The following is an 18852-nucleotide window of genomic DNA, read 5'->3' on the forward strand; positions in this document are numbered from 1 at the left end:
CCGGGGCGCGGGGCCGCCGCCGCCGCCATGGCCGGAGGTGCGTGGGCGGAGCGGAGACGAGCGGAGCGGGGCCGAGGTGCGGCGGGGCCGGCGGGGCTGGGCCCGCGCGGCGCGGGGCATCTCCGCGGCGCAAAAGCTCCTCCCGGGAGGTGCGGGGAGCCGGGGCCGGCGGGACTCCTCCCCCGCGCGGTGTGCGCAGCTCGCCGGGAAGGGGCTGGGCCGCCGCGGCTCGCCCTGCCGCATCCAGCCCTTTAAACATGGCGCAGGCCGTGGCGGCCGGGCGATGACCGCGGGCGGCGGCGCCGGACATGGCTCAGGTGCCGATCTTCCCCCGTTGTTCCTAGGGAAGAACATGCCCAAGACCAGGGCGGGTGGCGTGGAGAAGGCAAGCCCCGAGAGCGCCGAGAGGAAGGGCCCCGGCCGCCCCCGGGCCGGCGGGGTAAGCAGTGCCCGGGCCTGGGCGGGCGGAGCGGGGAGGGCGGCTCCCGGGGGTCTGCTGTGCCCTCCGCTCCCCCCGGTGCGGGCGAGCCGGTGTGCCGGCTGCCGCGGCGAGCCGCAGGGCCCGGGGCTGCGGGGGCCCCTCAAATCATTCAGAAACCGGTTAACTTTAACTACGGTCGGACTCTTTCCGTGTTTCCCTGTGCCCTACCGCAGACAGGCCCCAGGCTCGGCATTCCCTCCGTGCCAACGTCCCCGTCCTGTAGTTCTGTCACAGGCAGCTGGTCGGAGGCTGCTTGTCTCTTTGCATTTAGCTCTCAGCGGAAAAAATTGTGGCTGTTGTATCAAGTCCTGGAGCCCCTCAGCAGCCTTTCGTGTGTTTTGCTGTGCTGAGAAAGTCTCTGCTCTCCGGGGTCTCAAGCCTGGCACAGACAAAGACGTGGCAGCGGCGTCTCGGTTGCGCCAAGAGCGCAGCAGGCAGGGAGCTGGGAATGAGGGGAGGAAGCTATGCTGGAAAAATAGTTGTTCGTTTCCTGTTCATGGTGTGTTCAAAGCCTGAAGGCTCAGCTGGCAGGTGGACTGCGGTTCACTGCTTTGGGCTTTCTCCCAAAATGCCCATATTTAAATTTCTCACTAAATCTTGAGGACTTTGAAGCTCAGCGTTCGTTGCTTGGAATTGTTAAAACGGAGTGTTTTCATAGTATTTCATGCTTTGAAGCCCTGGTTTTTTAATAAGCAAATGTTGCCTTTCACAGGCGTTTCAGAAATATTAGAGATCAGGGAGTGTCCATGTGATTAGTTTTTCTCAAGCTGTTCTATCGTAATCTCAATCTAAAGTTTATTTATGGACTAAGATTTGAGCCTTTAACTGGTCTGATTTTGTGTGAATTATATACATAGGAAGTTTGTATTCTTGGTTATGTTAATTATTAAAGGTATCCTATCTGTTCTATTGTGTACTTTGTTTACTTTTTCAGTGTCTCTGTGACTAGGTATACTGAGGTATTTGTTTAGTCAGCTATATTTGAGCTATCTTTTTTTTTTTTAACTACTGGGACCCTTTGTTCCTTACTTTTCTGAAAAAAATGGATGCATATTTTTGTCGTTTTAACTGGCTTGCAGTGTCTGAAACTTGCTTTCGGTTGAGTCAAACTATAGCCAAGAAAAACTTACTCTGGCCAAGTTGCATCTGTTTGTCCAGACATTGATATTTCACTGTTGAAATCCGTGTGCCCAACATACACTGCACAGGCAACCGTAGCCAGGTGGCAGGAGACTGTAAAAGCAAAGGTGACAGGACTCCACTAATCTTTGCTAAATTTGACACTGCTCACTGTTGGCATCTTGGAGCCTGAGCCAGCAAACAAACCCCAGGCTCTGTGGTGTCTGGCCATGCCAGAGGGTTTTGCCATTTTCCTGACTGGGCTTTGTGCAGACTCTTTAATGGGCTTTTTTGCCATGAACAACTTTTACACTTTATTTTTGTATCATATAGTGGATAAAATGATAGCACTGTTTATCTCTCATGCTTTGCTGAGAGGTGTCACTCAAGGTAGGCTGTAAAACTGATTCCTGTCTTCTATGCTGCTCAGTTGAGCATATAATTTACTGTGGCAACATTTGACACCTCCTGAGAGTAGCTGGGTAGCTCATACCTCTTAGGCTATGAGAGCTCTGTACTGGGCCTGGGCAATTTTTGCTGCATTATTCATATTTTTTTTGGCTCGTGCTCTTTGAGGCCGCCTTCCTCCCGAGGAGCTCAGGCTTGGGGTTTTTTTTTTTTAGCACCAAAGTTCATACTGTGAAGCACAAGGGTGGAGGCTATGACTACCCCATCCTGCCACATTTTATGTGAAAGCTCCCTCGGACTGAGAGTCTGCATTAGTAAAGTTCTCAAAGTGCTCAGCACTGTTATTTTTTCACTTAGAAATCACAACCTCAGTGAAGGTGATGCTTAAAACAGTGTAATTTGCATCAGCACAGTCAGCTGTCAGCCCTGGTCACTGCAGACTGTTGTGGATGTCAGCTTGAGGTTCCCAGAATCTCTGTGCTGAACTGATCTTTGTGTGGGTCTGTTTTAGGAGAATGTGTTTATTGGTCAATCCAAAATCTACAGCTACCTGAATCCCAACAAAGCTCCTGGTGCTCGCCCCCCGCTTCAAGAAGAAAACTCTGTCATGTATCACGAGGTGAAATGTCAGGGCAAAACGCTAAAGGAAACCTACAGGAAAGGAGCTGGTAAGATTGAGCTTTGGATTGCATATCTTGTTAAATGTGCTCCCACTGCCCCCAGTTCTAAAATGTTCATGAAGAAATAAAAGCAGTGAGGAGGAGCCCAAATTGTGGCTGCTGAGTGCCAGGCTTCACGGGTGCTTCATTGTAGTGACTAGATGGGAATGTTCTGTACGTTTATGAAGGGGAAGAAGACCCATCTGGCTTGTGTTTAGAGGTGCATTTAACAGCCTTGGTAATTTGTCCAAACACTTTGATGCGAACACTTCTAGCAAGCAGATATTTTAAGTCTCACTTTATGCAGGCAGTGTCAGGTTTTCTGGAAACTTGAGGCCTTTAGTTCCTAATTTGGCTCCCCAGTTTTGACAAGGAAGTGAAGATGGCCTTAGCTTGTCCCACTGCTGAGGCCTTGCAGCTGTGCTTCTTTTCTCCAGTGAGACTGAAACATCTGTCTCAGCAGATGGGACTGCTAAACCTGATGATTTACTCTACATAAAAATGTTATTCAGCTTTAAACCACGCTCACCTATCCCTGAGTCGGTTGTCTGAGGAGGAGGATGTGGTTGTATCGGGGTAGGATGCAAAAAACCAAGAAAATGTTGGTTGTGGGGAGTGTAGATTTCTTGTCAGTGCCAGCCCTTTAGCTCCCATGGATTTGGCCTGGGTGGCATTGGCCACTTGCTACCAACATCTACAGCTGCTGAGCCCAACAGTGCAGGGTCATTGCCATCCTTTTTCTCTCATTTGACAGAACTATAAACTACTGGAATTCATTTAAAGCACTCGGGTATAGTCGGCCCTAAGTTCAGAGCCTTACTTGATTTCCTTGTCACCAGGAAAAAAGAATGGTGGCAAAACAGTTGAAGGTGCTGTAAAAACAGAAGACCAGAAGGATAAGGAAGGTGGGTGCAATCCTTCGGTGCCCTCCTCTGATCAAAACCAAGAAACTGTGGAAACCCAGAAGACTCCCCCGCCTGCAGACTGTGCTGAGGAGGCCAATGCAAAGCCAGCTCAGAAGAAGATGGTTAAAGCAAAACGAGGACCAAGGAAAAAGTAAGTGACTTGTGGGATTGTGAAAGGACAGCTCTTTGTTTTCTCAAAAATATCACATTTTAAAAACCCCAAAATTGCATTGAAGTATCTACTTTGCAGAGGACTTGTTTGTCCTGAAAGCAAGGTTAGTATGTTCTGTCACAAGTGAAATATTTGCTGGTCACCTATGGAAAAAAGAAATTAATGAGCCATTAAGACTTACTTTCCTGTGGATAAATGGGAATGTGTCTTGTCAGAAACAGAACAGTTGGAGGCTTCCTGGCTGAGCTGATACCCTTTCTTATGGTATCAGAGTAATGTGACCTAACATTAATGAATTCCTTGCCAAGCAGTTTTCGTGACCTAAATTTTCGAGTGCCTTCTGGCAAGGCACACAGGGGGCCTCAGACTTGTAATGTGACCTTCAGTTGATTTCCAATGACATCTTGCTTTTATTGTTCAAGAATTAGTACTGGAGTAATGGAAATAGTGTGGGGAAGAAAGGGGATGTAGCTGTGGCTTGAAGCTAAGAGTACTGATAGAAACCACTGATTTGTATTGAGCACCTTTCAACTTACCAAGCTGAAATAAAAATTTCTTGCACGTACCTTTGCTCTAGAGGTGTAACTTAACAAATAGTTTGAAATGTGTGTGTGTGTTCTCTTTTTCTTACCCCTTAGAACGCAAGGAAGAACACCAAACCGAAAAGTGACAGATTATTACCCAGTTAGAAGAAGTTCCAGGAAGAGCAAATCTGAATTGGAGGTAGTGCTTCTTGTGAAAATGACATTACTTATTATGTGTCTGGTTAGCTGAAGATTTGGGGAAGTATGTAACTGTCTGTAAATGATTTCCATTCCAAATGCAAATAATGTTGTACACTTGAAGTAATGTTAAGAACATGCTTAAAATTTGGAAATGCTGGTCCAGTTTAGAACAGAATCTAGCTGCTTAGCTATTTTGGGGGGCAGAAATCTGTCTTTCTGCCATTCAGTCTGCTGGAAATATGAGATGGTCTGGAACAATGAGTATCACTGGTTGGTAATTTCCTTCCAGCTCTAGAATAAGCTACAAACAATATTGTGGTTTTGTTTGTTCTTGTTTATTCTGCAGACTGAGGAAAGGAGGAAAATAGATGAGCTGATTACAAGTGGGAAAGAAGAAGGAATGAAGGTAACCATAATGCCAACCTAAGTAGCTATGTCCTGTTTATTATACAGTATCTTGATGTTAATCTGTTTAAACAGAGTAGCAGAACTCAGTCTTAGAACCCTGCAATTCTCTGATGAAAATTCAGGAAAACTGGAACACTGTCATTCCTTTTGAATGAGCAATATTGGTCTCTGAAGAACGTGTACGTGCAGCCTCAGTCATAAATATTGAGGGGGCTTTAAGGTCTTTACAGAAATGTACTCCTAAGTTTTTTGATTCGAAGACTTTGTGTCCAACTACCCAGTAACTCAGGGTGTGTCCCAAACTCATCCTCCATTTCTTCCACAATGCCATGCATTGTGCTCCTGCAGTTTTGTCTGCAATACACACAAATTTCCTTTTGCAGCATTTTTTTAATGACAGATCATTTCCTAATAATCACCGTATCTGCAATGATGTAAATCAGCTGGGAAATGAGAAAGTATTTCCTTTTCAACTCAACAGATTGATTACATCGATGGCAAAGGGAGAGGAGTAATTGCTACTAAACATTTTAATCGAGGAGAATTTGTGGTTGAGTATCATGGGGATCTCATCGAGATCACTGATGCCAAGAAACGAGAGGCTGTGTATGCTCAAGACCCATCCACAGGTTGCTACATGTACTATTTCCAGTACCTCAGCAAAACCTACTGGTAAGCTCAAGTTTCCATTGATAGAGGCTTTGAATACTGCTAATTCATTTCTTGTTTTCATGCAAATATTTTGATTTTAATGGAAACTCTGAATTATGAAATCTTTCAGAGCATGGTCCATGATCCATGGTCCAAGAGTGGCCTGGGCTATGAGGAATGGTAGGTGACTCAAAGCCCTGTTCTCTGAAGTACAGAACAAGATATGTGGAGAGTTGCATCTGCCTGGATGAGGCTTGTAGGTCTGCTGTGGTCTTCTGCCTAAATTTATCATCTTGTAAAATGAACTCCTTTATCTGAGTTGCGAGGAGTTGGTTTGAAAAGCAGGATGGACAAACTCCCTGGAAAAGAAACATTTCTTTCAGCTGTGACTGGGTGTCCTTGTTTCTCCAGTCTCTGACACCCACTTCAGTCCAAGCTTTATAATTTGTTTCACATCTGGACTCGCCTGTTCCTGGACAGAGGCAGCTCAAACAGTCCAAATGTTTCAGTTTCTGGCTTTTGTGCTAACTTAAAAATCTCAGAGTTGTTTCAGTTTCCCTGCCTTGCCATATTATGGCTGTCAGTGTAGTCATGGTTGTTCTGTAATGTAACATGATAATGTTCTGTTTCTCCTTAATTTTTCAAGCCTTGTGTGGTTTCCTCATTCTTGATCTGATTTGCACTTTGGGCTTTGTCCACAAACGTGCCCCTGTCCCAGGCCCAATCCCGTGTTCTGTTCTTGCTCTTTCAGTGTCGATGCTACAAAAGAAACGAATCGTCTGGGAAGGCTCATTAATCACAGCAAGTGTGGCAATTGTCAGACCAAGCTCCATGACATCGATGGTGTGCCTCATCTCATCCTCATAGCTTCCAGGGACATTAAGGCAGGTGAAGAACTCTTGTACGACTATGGAGACAGAAGCAAAGCTTCCATTGAAGCTCACCCATGGCTGAAACACTAATTCATCTTCCTTGTTTTGGGGTTTTTAATTTTTGGACTGAGTGTTTTACAAGGAGTCAGTGATTTTTTTTTTTTTTCTTTTCCTGCCCTCACTCCCCTCAGCTTTTAGTGGACTGCTTATGGTCTTCCAAGCTCCTTAAAAACTGCCTTTTTGCTTTGCAGTATTTAAATACCTATTACAGTTTTCCAGGCAGGCTTGAATAATTGATCTTAGATTGCCAAAACTTTTGTATCATAAAAGGAAAACCCTCCTTAAAATTTGAATGCGTCTGCATAGTGACCAGTGCCACTTGAGCAGTGAAAGACTTGCACAGAAACTTAATCACTGGGGTTGTGCTTCTGCTTTTGCAAGGATATCTCACGCTCCATTTTGGGGTGCTGAACTTGGCTTTATGACAGAAGTACTGCTGTACTCTGACTTGGTCATCCAGTGGCTTGACTGCCTGTCAGACTGCTTTTCACAGCCCACTGCTGACAGGCTTCTCTGAGATGGATGCTACTGTCATTCTCAAATAATTTGTGGTAGGAATCCGGTTTTTCCAGTATCATACATTCTGTTGGCAATGGACTCCAAATGCACTGGCACTGAGGGGGAAAAAAGGATGGTCAGATTGGCTGCTTTCTTTGGAGAAATGACTCCCAGCCAAATGAGGATGGATTTTGATAGACTGGGTTGATACTGATTACAGATGTGAAGATAGAACTTCACAATGAGAATCAATGTTTGACGTTTACTTATTTTCTAAACTTTGAGAAGGTACCTTTTTATAGTTGATGGCCGATTCTTGGAGTTGTCTCCCAGAGGATTTTAAAGAAGTAAAAGCTCTCTCCAAAAATTTTTATATTACCTTCTTATGCTAATTAGCCACATCAGAAGCTATTTATTTACTGTGAATGCTTGAAGTAGAGCATAGTGGTTCCAAAAATAGGAGTCATCTTCATATGCAGCTTCAAACTGTAGTGATGGAGTTCATGCAGTGAAGAAAGTAGATTCCGTATTGCCTGTCCTGTAGGTCTGTCCAGCACGGTCTGGTCCCACTGTCTCACATGGGAGTCGAGCGCTTGGCATCTCGTGGATGTTCGGAACGTTACTGTTGGAGAGCCAAATCTGGGATATAGGCAGGCAATACAATGCAGGTCCTTTATGTTAAAGATGAATTCTTACCAGTTGGAATTTTTGCCAAGGCAGGCTTGGCATGTGTGTAGATGAAAATGGCTGTGAGCCATCAGCCACGCTTGCTGCTGGAAGATGTCAGCAAGGGATCTGTGGCTCTGTTAATGTCTTCTATTCCTCATGTCTTGAAGGCCGCTGCTGTTCCAGCTGAATGCCCTCCAGACAATCTTATGCTTGCCTATGTGATAGGTCAGATAGCAACAACATCCTGGTTGTGTGCTCCAGCAGCAAGAGAGGTGGCTTAGTGATGTATTTTTTAAATTAAAAACTTGAAGACAATGTCTCTGTAAAATAAAGAAGATATTTATTATTGATGAAGTGGCTGCTATACTACCTGTCTCCATTGCAGTTCATGAGCATTTTGAAAGAAAGCTGTGAAAATCATTAGCTACTAAATGCTTTATATTATTTACTGCTTCACACAAGGCAAACTCATCAGAGCAAGCCTGGGTATTTTCCCATTTCTGAAGAATTAACTGGAGACCTGTTACATTACATGTACTGAGTTTCAGGTAAGCCTCATTGGCCAACTTGTCTGAGTTGGCACTGACTTTTCTCTGGTCTCAGTAATGGAGACCTCAGCAATGTGTACAGTGTCCTGTTAAACTAGAGCACTTCCCTTAAGTCAGAATTGGAATAATTTTTTTTTGGTTTTATTTAAACATTTACTTTTTCTCTATCAGGTTGAATAGCTTAAAACCTCTGTACTCCAGCATCACTTTTGTAAACAAGAAAGGGAAAGATCTCCCTGTTTTACATAAAATGTCTTCTCTGAAAGCTTAACTGGTAATTGAGTAGCACTGCGTTGGAGGATGGAAATAAAGCTCATGTTGCACTGCATATGTATCCTTTACTTTTCTAGGAACACATATATGTAGAGACATCTATAGATCTATCTCAATATACTTCTCACAGGAACATGTCATTTGGATGTTTATCTCTGTGCCTCACAGGAAGGCTTCATCTTCTAACAAGGTGTCACAGGGAAAGATGCCTTTGGGTTGGGAGCTAAACTGCTTTTTTTAAAGGCGATTGGAAAATACATCCCTGGATAAACCATGGAAGAGGATGGAGTTCAGATCACATGTAAAGATCTCTCTTCAGCTCAGAGGTGCATCCTGGCTCTTGTTGATTATGATTTAATTTAATTTTTTCTGTGCACAAAGCCTCTGCTCAGGCAATGCAAGAACTGCCTTCCCTGCTGCCATGCTCCAGAAAATAATAATGAGGGCATAGCCAAGGCTTATTGATATTTTGAAGATGGCAGAAGGACTTCAGTAGTTCTGTGCCCTGGCTAAGCCAGCTGGCTCAGGTCAGCCATCTGTGCTGTTGCCTTGCTAACACACAGTTGTTCCCAAGCTCTGCCTTCTGCTGAGCCACATTCACGTTGTGCAGCTGAGCAGATGTGTGAAGTGTCCTATATTTTTCATGCTGCCAGTGTAGGAGAGGGAATCAAAAGACTTCAGAGCCGGCTTTCAGTTCTGAAGAGCGTAAGATCACAGTTTGATACCTGTCACTGCTTCTTTTATGTCTGTTCAGACTTTTCTGCTCTGGGTATTCTACCTTTCTAAATGGAGAACCGAATTGGTGTCTTTCAAGCTTCTTTTCCCACTCCTGTTTGCCATATATGCTTCCACTGGTGCTAAATCTCATTACTGGGGCCAATACACAGCTTGTGGCAGGTGATTGAAAGAACAGAGCTTATGCAAAACACAACTGCCTACCACAGGAGACCTTTGGCTGTCAGAAATGAAATGTTTGGTGCATCTGTTCCAGTCTGAGCACTGCCTGCACCTCAGCCCTTCATGTGGGCAGAGCCTGATGCAGCAGCTTTTCTTGCTTTGCTGTGCTTTTCTCCACTGTTCACCTCACCCCCAAACAGCCACTTGTGAATGGTATGTCTCTCTTAAATATGTCTTCATCTTGCAAAGTCATTTGGGCTGAGTGTTTTGATAGCTGGACAGGATAAGTATGTTGTGGTACAGATCATCACAGGCTCTGTTAATAAGAATAAAACCCACTTTTGTATAAATGTTTTATTTTCTACATGTGGGTAATGTCTGACAGTAAGAAATACAAAAAGTGTCTTTTAACAGTTTCTGAAAGAGTAAAATCTATTCTGAAAGAATATTATACAACATGATTTTAATGAGATTGCTCATTCTCTACAGTAGGAGTGATGCTGCTTCTTCCAATCATTGTCTTTCCCAACGCCTCCAAGGCTCATCAGTGCCATTCTCAAGAGCAGCAGTTAAGTCCTTGAGGATGCTCATTTTCCATGTTTAAAAGAAAACCTAAAAAAAAAAAAAAAAAAACCAATAGCAGAAAGGAAACAATAATGTACAATTGGAAGAGAAGGAACTTGCAGGGGGCTGGCCCTGTCAATGTGCTATTTTGGGAGACTTTAGGGACACAGTTTAAGCTCATGGGTTTTGTGTACAATGTAAACAGGGCCAGCCACGGTGCTCCCATAGCACAGCCCTGAGAAGCTGGGGGGGTGGGGGGGTAAAGTATTGAATTGCTTTGCTCAGAAATGCTTGTTTTTCCTAGAAAAGAAGTGACTCCCTGCTTGCCTGGGTGGAGGTTGCTTTCCTGTGCAGTGCTTTTTCCACAGGAAGAGATTGCTTTATCAGGTTTTTAACTTTACGTGGAGAGCAGAAAACAATATCCAGCCAATTAGGCTAAAATTCAGCATCCAGCCCTGGATTCACTGTTTAAGGAGTGTGCCGTGGTCTCACAAATTCTGCCCCAAAATGTGCAGACAAACTTACAGCCGTTTGATGATTGTCTTCTCTTCACTGTCCTTGCTGGTGCCAGCACTGCTGCCACTGGCTTCTTTTTCCAGTTCTTCAGTTTGGTCTCTTTTCTGTGAGATGATCCCACTGGGAAAGGAAATGGTTTTATTTTTGGTGGGTTTGTGCAGAGTGTGGCAGTGCATGTGTGTTAGAGCTCTCAATGGGCAGCTGGGACATGGGTGAATGAGTGCTCACAGGACAGGCATCGCAGCCCAGCCTCTGCCTTCTAGTGAACTGAAAACAATGAATTATTATCCCTAAATACTGCAGTGTAATGGTGCCAGGGTTATGCTTTAATGAGAACACTCCACAGAGAAAAAATGGCAAATCATAATGGGGGTGAAAGGGAAGTGTAAATCACACTTGGATTTGTGCAAAACTCCAAGGATGAGAGGAGGGTGCAGACACAAATGGTGAATTTCTGCAGGGGTAGATGTGTGGTACCTCCAGCGCAGCCACCAAGGCTGGGAACAGATGGGAGATTCCCAGCTCCCCTGCAAGGCAGGTGCCTGTTCCTCTTTCCACCCTACAGAGGAGAGAAGAAAGGCTTTGCCTCAGCACTAAATTTTGTTATCCTGCTTGAGTGTTTCTACACTCCAGAAGTTGTAACCGCCTACTCCAGCCAACAGATTTAGTTTGACCAAGGGTGTTTTCCCCACTTGGAACCAGGTTAGATTTTCCCAGCCTGCACACTCAGTGTTTTCACAGCGTGTCCTGAGCTGACCTCACTCATTTGGAGAGCTCAGTGGATCAAAGCCTGTGACTGCAGTAGCTGCAGGCTAAGAGTAGCCAAGCAACACCCGACTGGATTCGGAAATAAAAACACAGAGCACTTAAAAACTGGTGTGACACCAGGCATGGAGTAATTCCGAGGCAGATCCTCCTCTTGGATAAATGAGACAATGAGCTGTGGGGTGACACTGCAAAGCTCTAACATCTGCATGGTAACTTCTACCAGAAATCATAATGATAAATGCAGCCCCCAAACACCACCAGTCACTGTGAGGGTGTGTTACCTTCTGCTATACAGAGCTTATTTCCAATGTGTACAATGCATTTTAGAACATATATTTATCCTCTTCTCCTACACAATTACTCTTTACTACAATTACAATCAGGATTTTATGTGACTGTTTAGAGGGAAAATGGGTTTTGGCTTAAACTATAACACTGTACGAGGAGATAATCTCACAAATTACTTGCCCTGAAAAGCAGCCCTGCCCTGCTCCTGGTGCACAGCACTGTGACTCAAATCACTCAAACACTGAAAGCATTCCCACTGTTACATTTTTAACTTGGCCTGTACTAAACTGTGTAACAGCTGGGAAATCAAAGCAAGAAGCCGTTCCACTGCTACACAGCAAAGCATCCAGCTGAGCTGGGGCAGTGCTGTCAGGCAGTTTGTAAATTCTTGGATTTAAGTGTAACTTCTTGGCTTAACCTGCCTGTTACAGACAAGGCAAAAGGCAGGCTCACTGTATCCAGAAGGGTGCTGCTGAGATAACTGAAATCTAATATGCTCAGACATTTTGTGACTAGATTAAGAAGTAATTTCTAGACCCAAAGAGATTATAATCCAACCTGATGAGAGGGGGCAGAAGTTGGGAAGGAGAGCCATGGGGATGAATGAATTTGTAGCACCAAGACCAAGGCCCTTCCCACATCCCACCCTTTGGCTCACACTGACTTTCCCTTCAAGAAAGACCAAACCCTTCTCTGAAATCACTTGCTTTGCACAGTTCAAGGGCCTTACACAACCCTCTGCTGGCGGTCTTAAAAACCCCACATCTTATCATGAATGATGAAAGAGCTCCATATTCTGTTTCTAGATCAGTGCCATACCCCCGTGGGTGTGATGGACCGGAGATAAACCAGCGTCGCGCTGCAGGAGGAAGGAAACTTTGACTAAAGCTGAGCTGGAAACCCCCCGTGCTCTTTGGTATGTAGTGTGGCTGTAGACACAGTGTGTGTGCAACTGCTGTGACTGCACAGATGAATTCCTGTGCACGAGAACCCAGCCTGGGTGTGGAGTGGGAGTAACTGTGCGTAGGCTGAGAGTGGGGCAGTTATGGGAACAGGCTGAGAACGGTGCAGAGGAAAAGGGAGTTTAGTTTTAAAATCATGTTGCATAGAGACTTCATTGTTCCCCCATTTTTCTTTGCTCACTTGTATGTTCTGGGGAGTACAGGGGTCACTTAATGCCTGGACAGTGCCTATCCTGACTTAGGGGCCCAAACCTGCAAGACTCTCATCTGATAAGCTTCCCAGACATGAAGTAATTGTTACTAGTAGTTATTAGTTCTCTGCTGACTTCAAGTTTTACCTCTTATAGCACTGTAGCTCCTCTTGCACCACCAGAAGCTGAGCTTTCAGCTGGTTCCTCTCTTGCAATACATCTCGGAGCTCCTGTAATGTGAACCGGGGCCGGTTGGGGTCTGTGAGGTCTATCACCATTTGATCTGGTCCAAGGCTGGGCTGTAAAATAAACAGTGGTGGATCTTGTAACCTCTCAAAAAACTCACCACTCAGAGAGTAAAAACTCCAGATTTTATAAATATGGAGTTTTTAGAACTAGTATGAATTCATCACAATCCTGATTTTTTTCCAAGCAGTTAATTATCGTTCTTCATATTTTTGTATTCCCTTGGTGACTGTGTTCCCCAGTCAAGTATAGGCCCCAATTGTGGCAGGCTCTGACCACAGCTAAAAACAAAGTGTCTATCCCAAAGAGATTGCAGTTTAGTTGTCAAGAAGATGGTTTTATCAGATTTTTCTCAGATGATGAGAGAGGCTGAGCCATCTAATGCCACACCAAAACTCCGTGTCAGAGAGGTGAGATCTGAACTCACCTTTCCTAATGTAAAACCTTTGTAATGATTAAGACATCCATTTCCCTCACACGGGGTAACAAAGCCTCAGTGTTTTCATACTCAGTTGTTTCTATGGGGCCGGTGCTGTGCAAGAGCTGAACACGGTGGGTTTGTACTCTGAACTCTGTGCGTGTTTGCTGGCACTGCCCGTTCCTGAGCTAAAGCGGGTCAGTCACTGCACTGAAACTGGAGCGAAGGATCCACAGCACTGCGGCCCGTAACCACCCCGAAGGAAAGAGCTTCAAGGCTTTCATGGCCAAAGACGGGAAGTGACTTTGTGAGACTCGTTCTGCTGACACAAAAGAGACCACAAGTATCCACCGGCCCACCTGGTGTCGTTCAGGGTGCGCTCCGCGACCCGTGCGTGGTGTGCCCGTGCCGGGAAAGGGGCCCGTGTCCCCCGAGCCCCGGCCGTGTCCCGCACCCACCTGCGGGGCGCTCCCGCGGGCCGCCGCCCGCAGCTGCTCCAGCTCCCGCCGGAGGCTGTCCCGCTCCCGCCGCAGCTGCTCCTCGGCCACGCTGCTCTCGCTCACCAGCGCCTCCAGCATCTCCAGCACCCTGACGATCCTGAACTGCAGCCGGGCGCGGGCGGCGGGCAGCTGCGGCCCGGCGCGGAGCTGCAGCAGGTCCCGGCCCACCACGGAGGAGATGTCGTAGACATCCGTGGCCGTCAGCTGGAACGGGCTCTTCTCCAGGGCGCTCTCCGGGCCGCCATCCTCATCCTCCTTCTCCTCCTCCAGCTCCTCCTCCCCCTCCCGGCCCCGCTCCATGCTCGCCGCACCCCGGTCCTCCCTCCCTCCCAGCCGGGCCGGGCGGCGCTGCCGGCGGGGCCTCGGGCAGAGCGGCCCTTCCCGCCCCCGGCGCTCCCACGGCGGCGGCCGCGGCCCGGCGGTGTTTCCCGCCCTGCCCCTTCCCCTGAGGAGGCACCGCCCGCCCTCCGCTGCCGGTAAGAGACATGGGGCTCTCGGTCAGCCCCGGGAACCGGCACCGAGCCGGGTGAACTCATCGGCCTTTCCGCAGCGCCACATCCGCCTCGGCGGCTCCGGGAGCGGGGCGGGGGGACTGGCGGGCTCCGGCCGGCCGGGAGCGGGGAAAGGGGCTGAAATCGATGCCGGTGGGAGCGGCTGAGGCTGCCCCGGCCCGGCGGATCGGCCCCTGCCCGCCCGAAGAGCCGAGTCCCGCCCCGCCGGGCGGGTGAGGGGACAGGCGGCGGCGGGAGCGGGGCTGAGGGGCCTCGCCGGGCCGGGCCGGGCCCGCGGGGGAAGGCCGGGGCCCCTCAGGCCGGGCAGGCCGGGGCTGGATCCGACTCCCCGACACGGCTGTGTCCCGGCATGTGGACTCAAAACAACAGCGACACGGCTGGTTTGTTTTCGTGTGTCACGCTTCGGGGGATTTTTGGATGAGCACACAGTGCAGCGGTGCTGGAAGCACTTCTTGCACAGCCTGTTGCTGACACAGCCGTGAGCCTGTGCCATGTGTGTTCTCCCCCACTAGACAATGGCTGACTGGGCCCCCATAGCGAAGGAGTATGATCCCCTCAAGGCCGGCAGCATCGATGGCACAGATGAGGAGCCCCACGACCGAGCCATATGGCGGGCAATGCTGGCACGGTACGTACCCAACAAGGGCGTCACGGGAGATCCTCACCTCACCCTCTTCGTGGCGAGGCTCAATCTTCAGACCACAGAAGAGAAGTTAAGGGAGGTTTTTTCTCGCTATGGAGACATCAGAAAGATCCGTCTGGTTCGAGACCTGGTCACGGGATTTTCCAAGGGTTATGCATTTATCGAGTATAAAGAGGAGCGCGTGCTCTTGAAGGCCCACAGAGATGCCAACAGGCTGGTCATTGACCAACATGAGATCTTTGTAGACTTTGAACTGGAAAGAACTCTCAAAGGATGGATTCCCCGGAGGCTTGGAGGTGGGTTTGGAGGCAAAAAAGAATCCGGGCAGCTGCGGTTCGGAGGACGGGACAGACCTTTCCGAAAGCCCATCAATTTGCCAAACATGAAAAATGATTTCTATGGAGAAGGATCATCAGAGAAAAGAAATTGGTCTCGTGAGGGAACGAGAGACTGGAGAACGAGGGACCGGGACCACGGGAGGGGCAGGGACAAACGCTGGCCAGAAAGGGAGCGGTCATGGGCTTGGGGTGACAGTGAGAGAGAGAGAGACTCCAAAGAGGAGAGGAGCAGGGGGAGGGAGAGGAAGGACAGAGACAGGAAAGACAGGGATAGAGACCGGAGCAGGGAGAGAGATCCCAAGAAGCAAAGAGATGATGATAAGCACCGATAGGTGACCGTGCCTTGTCCTTGGGGTGTGTGACCTACCCTTGCAGCAGCTCGGGGCTGTGACAGCATTCCCAGAACAAGCTGTGGTGTTGCCACCTTGTGCCTGTGACTCTGCTGCCAGCAGCTCTCTGTAGTTTGGTTCTTAATGCAGTTCAGATGTGCGTTGAATTGTTCTTTAGAGAAAATAAACTTTTGTATTAATGTTTTTGAATTGGTGAGTGCTGTAAGAAATGCACCATGTGTATGGGTGTCCCGCTGAGCTGAGCACACACCTTGTCTGGGACCCATCTGGCTGCCTGGGTGAGGGGTTATCTGTAGGCCAGATGTCCACATGTTAGTTACGAAACAGTCCCGTGTTGGAGACACAGGAATGGAATAGCAACAAACTGAAACTTCTGAAAAATGTGCCTCAAAAGTGAAGCTGATGGGAAGTGGCTTCATTTTTGTGAAGACACTGGGACAGGCAAGACCTTTATTCTACTTAACCAGTTCTGCCAGGTGAGAGAGAAGCATGGAACCAATCCACTGTGTATGACATGGGAGGATGAAACTCCTTTGTACAGGGGAACGTGCACCACAGGACAGTAAGCAGGTCAGAAAATGCCTCATGTTCCTGATGAATCCATGGACAATCACTGAGGGAGGCTCTTATGGGTAAATGTGGTTGCAGCTGCACCCACTCTGCCCTCACCCTTCTACACAGGGTTTAAATCCATTCTGGAAACTGGGTTTGCTGCTGGCTGTAGCTGAATTGGGGAAAACAGGACAAAACACCTTTTTCAGGGCCAGACACACCTCTTCCATTAAGGAGCTTACGGTGCTTTCTAGAAAAGGTTCTGTCATGTTCTTTGTCATCATAAGCCATTTTTAAATATATAATGTATTTTAAATTGTGTTTCATCAGCCTTTGAATGTCTCTGTCCTAAACCTTGTCTGGTTTGAGGCTGTATTTCCATGAAGAGTTGTATGCAGACAGATCCATAGGCTGCATCCCCAAGAAGGGATGGCATTACTTTCCACAAAAAAAAAGGACACAAGTCTTGCAGAAATACGCGTTTTTCAGAAATATTTATTAAACTGCTAAAATGATTTACTGCCCAACCAAAAAAAAAAAAAAAAAACCAAAAAAATGTCAGTGATCCTGCACTTGGCAGGCAGGATTGTTACGCCCCTTACCTGCCACCATCCTGGCCCTTTCTAAAAGCAGATTTTCCTTGAATATTGACAAACAATACATGACAGATCTTCAGATCTTTACAAACGCTTCCCTCTGCGCCATCCTTCCCGACGGCACTTGGAGTGTGTGAATGCAGCATTGCAAACATGAGAACGAGTGGTTAATGCCAGCAGGTCAGGAGGAGCTACCGAGGGGGTTGAGGTAATGAGCTGCAGAGATGTGGGGGAAGGCTGTCCTGCCTCGTGCAGTGGTTTGGTGTTGGCTGCAGAGCTGGCCCGACAGTGCCCTGGGCTCTGGGATGGGCTGTACGTGCACCAGGCCAGGAGACTTCCTTTGTGCTGCACCGGCCTAGGTTCGGTCTGTGCAGTTCCATTATCCCAGCTCACTGCTCTCAGCTGATTTCCAAAGGGATCTGCTTACTCAGGCCGTGCATCCGCCCGTTCTGGCATTGTTTCTGCTCACTGCAGCCCTTCTAAGTGCGCCACACGACTGAACTGCGCTCAGGAGAGACTCGGAGTCATCCACAGTTTAACTGCCTGATGTGACTGTACTGCACCTTTTGTTTACTCATACGAAATTGAAGCCAAATCTTGGCAATTTAAGTATCATTAAATTAAGACACTCTCCCCATGTAAGAGTTGCTTTTCACATGAGGGGGGAAGTGCTGCTGTTTTAAGGATGTTAGCAAAACGTAACCAGGCAGAAGTGCATCTGCCCGATACCCACGCTGGACTCTGGTCACCGTGTCAAATGCAGGGCTTGCATATAAGGCCACATGTCCCCCCTGCCCCGAGCTGCAGTGACACCAGGGGGGCACAGTAAACGCTTTCCCTACCTAGAACACACAGAAGGTGCGTGTTTGGAATGAAGCAGTTACAGCCAGGAGCAGGGCAGCACACAGCCCACCACTGCAAGGAGCGGTTTCCTGCCAGGGTTTTGCTACAGGTGGGCTAAAGAACCATTTGCTGCTCACACACATTAAAAATCCAGTCTTGGATCACCCTGCAGTAAAAATAACTGGCCTATACTAAGCCCTTTGGAGTCCTCTGAGAGTTCCTCCTACGCTCAGTACCTGGAGTAGTTGGAGCTTTACTCCAGCCTCAGCTGTATTTCCTCTCCTTGGTGCCACTCTTGAGAAGAGGCTCTACAGAGCAGGTGGAGCAGCTGGGGCTGTGATGCCAACAGCAGCTCCCAGGCCCTGGCACTGAGCTGCACGTACAGAAGCTGCCCATGGCCCTGCTGGCACTGGATCCTCCCCACAAGCAGTGGTCTCCAGCATGGACCTTCCCAGCACACAGCCAAGGTCACAGAGACACCTCAATGCCATCCTCACACGGAGCCGTGGATACACTCACCCTCTCCCACCTGGCCAGGTGCCTCATGGAGTGTGTGGAGCAGAGGTGGGGACTGCACTGACACTGGGCTGTCCATAGTGCTGATGCTGTGGGGTTTTAGTGTTGGAAGGACAACCTCAGTCAGAGCCGGGGTCTCACCAGCTCAGCTGCAAAGCAGATCCAACCCCAGCCCCCAGGCTCAGCCCTGTAACAGGGGCTACCCAAACATCTGCCAACACCAGAGGGGCAGCCTCACACACAGAATTTACCTGCTCTGCCCAAGTAGTGTTTAGTCAAGAGAAAAGGTTGGGATCATGTCTAGGTCAGTGAAATAGTTCATGTCAGCCAGCTGAGGAAGTGTTTCCCTCTGAAGTTGGGCAGTCTTACCTAGACAGGAAACTGGAGTGTGACTTAATTAAAAACCTGTCTGTGGGAAGGATCTAATCCCTTTACAGCAGCTGCCTGCTACACTGGGGGGAAGTCCCTGGTAAGAAAGGAAAAAATTCAAGAGTTAGGATTCCTCCCTGTAAGCAATTTGTTTTCTATTAATACTGCAGAACACAAGGCACGCTCACCTCATACATTGGCTCTTCATGCTTTAGGCACTATAAGCACAAGGGAAATGTACGCTCACTGTCCCTCTCAAGGCTACTCCAATTATCACTGTGTCAGGTGGATTTCCAAGGGGTGACTCTGCAAGATGCCGATGCCAGCGGCACTGA

At 47.9% G+C, this 18852-nt stretch overlaps 3 protein-coding genes across 7 annotated transcripts in view; 2 read left to right on the forward strand and 1 right to left on the reverse strand.

Annotated features, from left to right (window-relative positions):
• KMT5A (lysine methyltransferase 5A) overlaps positions 1–8503 on the forward strand; it is a 9117-nt gene extending 614 nt beyond the window's left edge. The window contains exons 1-8 of one of the 2 annotated variants that reach the window (XM_042035179.1): positions 7–76; positions 345–439; positions 2520–2676; positions 3507–3723; positions 4383–4467; positions 4816–4875; positions 5359–5549; positions 6280–8503. In XM_042035179.1, coding sequence (XP_041891113.1) covers positions 28–76; positions 345–439; positions 2520–2676; positions 3507–3723; positions 4383–4467; positions 4816–4875; positions 5359–5549; positions 6280–6490 — 1065 coding nt within the window. In that variant the 5' untranslated portion in view covers positions 7–27 and the 3' untranslated portion in view covers positions 6491–8503. Of the gene's footprint in view, positions 1–6; positions 77–344; positions 440–2519; positions 2677–3506; positions 3724–4382; positions 4468–4815; positions 4876–5358; positions 5550–6279 lie in introns of those variants that run through there. The other variant, XM_042035178.1, reaches the window with a different exon arrangement.
• A 1165-nt stretch (positions 8504–9668) lies between these two features.
• RILPL2 (Rab interacting lysosomal protein like 2) lies at positions 9669–14098 on the reverse strand. Of its 3 annotated transcripts, XR_006017202.1 has the most exons (5): positions 13757–14098; positions 12782–12933; positions 10903–10984; positions 10435–10545; positions 9669–9957 (listed from the first exon to the last, which is right to left on the reverse strand). XR_006017202.1 is itself a non-coding variant. In XM_042035183.1 (4 exons), the coding sequence occupies exons 1-4, from the start codon at positions 14096–14098 to the stop codon at positions 9933–9935; spliced, it is 525 nt and encodes a 174-aa protein (XP_041891117.1). In that variant the 3' UTR covers positions 9669–9932. The 3 variants fall into 3 exon arrangements, 2 of the variants coding, with proteins under 2 accessions (XP_041891117.1, XP_041891116.1); XM_042035183.1 differs by lacking the exon at positions 10903–10984 and having other exon boundaries at positions 13862–14098; XM_042035182.1 differs by lacking the exon at positions 10903–10984.
• SNRNP35 (small nuclear ribonucleoprotein U11/U12 subunit 35) lies at positions 11028–15830 on the forward strand. 2 transcript variants are annotated; one of them, XM_042035181.1, is made up of 2 exons: positions 11028–12397; positions 14823–15830. In XM_042035181.1, the coding sequence occupies exon 2, from the start codon at positions 14826–14828 to the stop codon at positions 15621–15623; it is 798 nt and encodes a 265-aa protein (XP_041891115.1). In that variant the 5' UTR covers positions 11028–12397; positions 14823–14825; the 3' UTR covers positions 15624–15830. The 2 variants fall into 2 exon arrangements, with proteins under 2 accessions (XP_041891115.1, XP_041891114.1); XM_042035180.1 differs by lacking the exon at positions 11028–12397 and adding an exon at positions 14126–14274.
• Positions 15831–18852: the final 3022 nt, after the last annotated feature.

This window comes from Corvus kubaryi, unplaced genomic scaffold (assembly GCF_017639235.1).
Source record: "Corvus kubaryi isolate FWS band 111438036 unplaced genomic scaffold, C.kubaryi_AGA036_p1.0 37382, whole genome shotgun sequence".
Taxonomy (NCBI): Eukaryota; Metazoa; Chordata; class Aves; order Passeriformes; family Corvidae; genus Corvus; species Corvus kubaryi.

Bases quoted from the DNA above. Each gene is read 5' to 3' on its own strand.
- SNRNP35 (XM_042035181.1), top strand. From the start codon at position 14,826: ATGGCTGACTGGGCCCCCATAGCGAAGGAGTATGATCCCCTCAAGGCC.
- RILPL2 (XM_042035182.1), bottom strand. From the start codon at position 14,098: ATGGAGCGGGGCCGGGAGGGGGAGGAGGAGCTGGAGGAGGAGAAGGAG. The intron at 10,546-12,781 runs GTAAAACTTGAA...TTCCTTTCCCAG, and splicing joins GAGCTACAGTGCTATAAGAG to TGGGATCATCTCACAGAAAA. The intron at 9,958-10,434 runs GTAAGTTTGTCT...TTTTTTTTTTAG, and splicing joins AAGACAATCATCAAACGGCT to GTTTTCTTTTAAACATGGAA.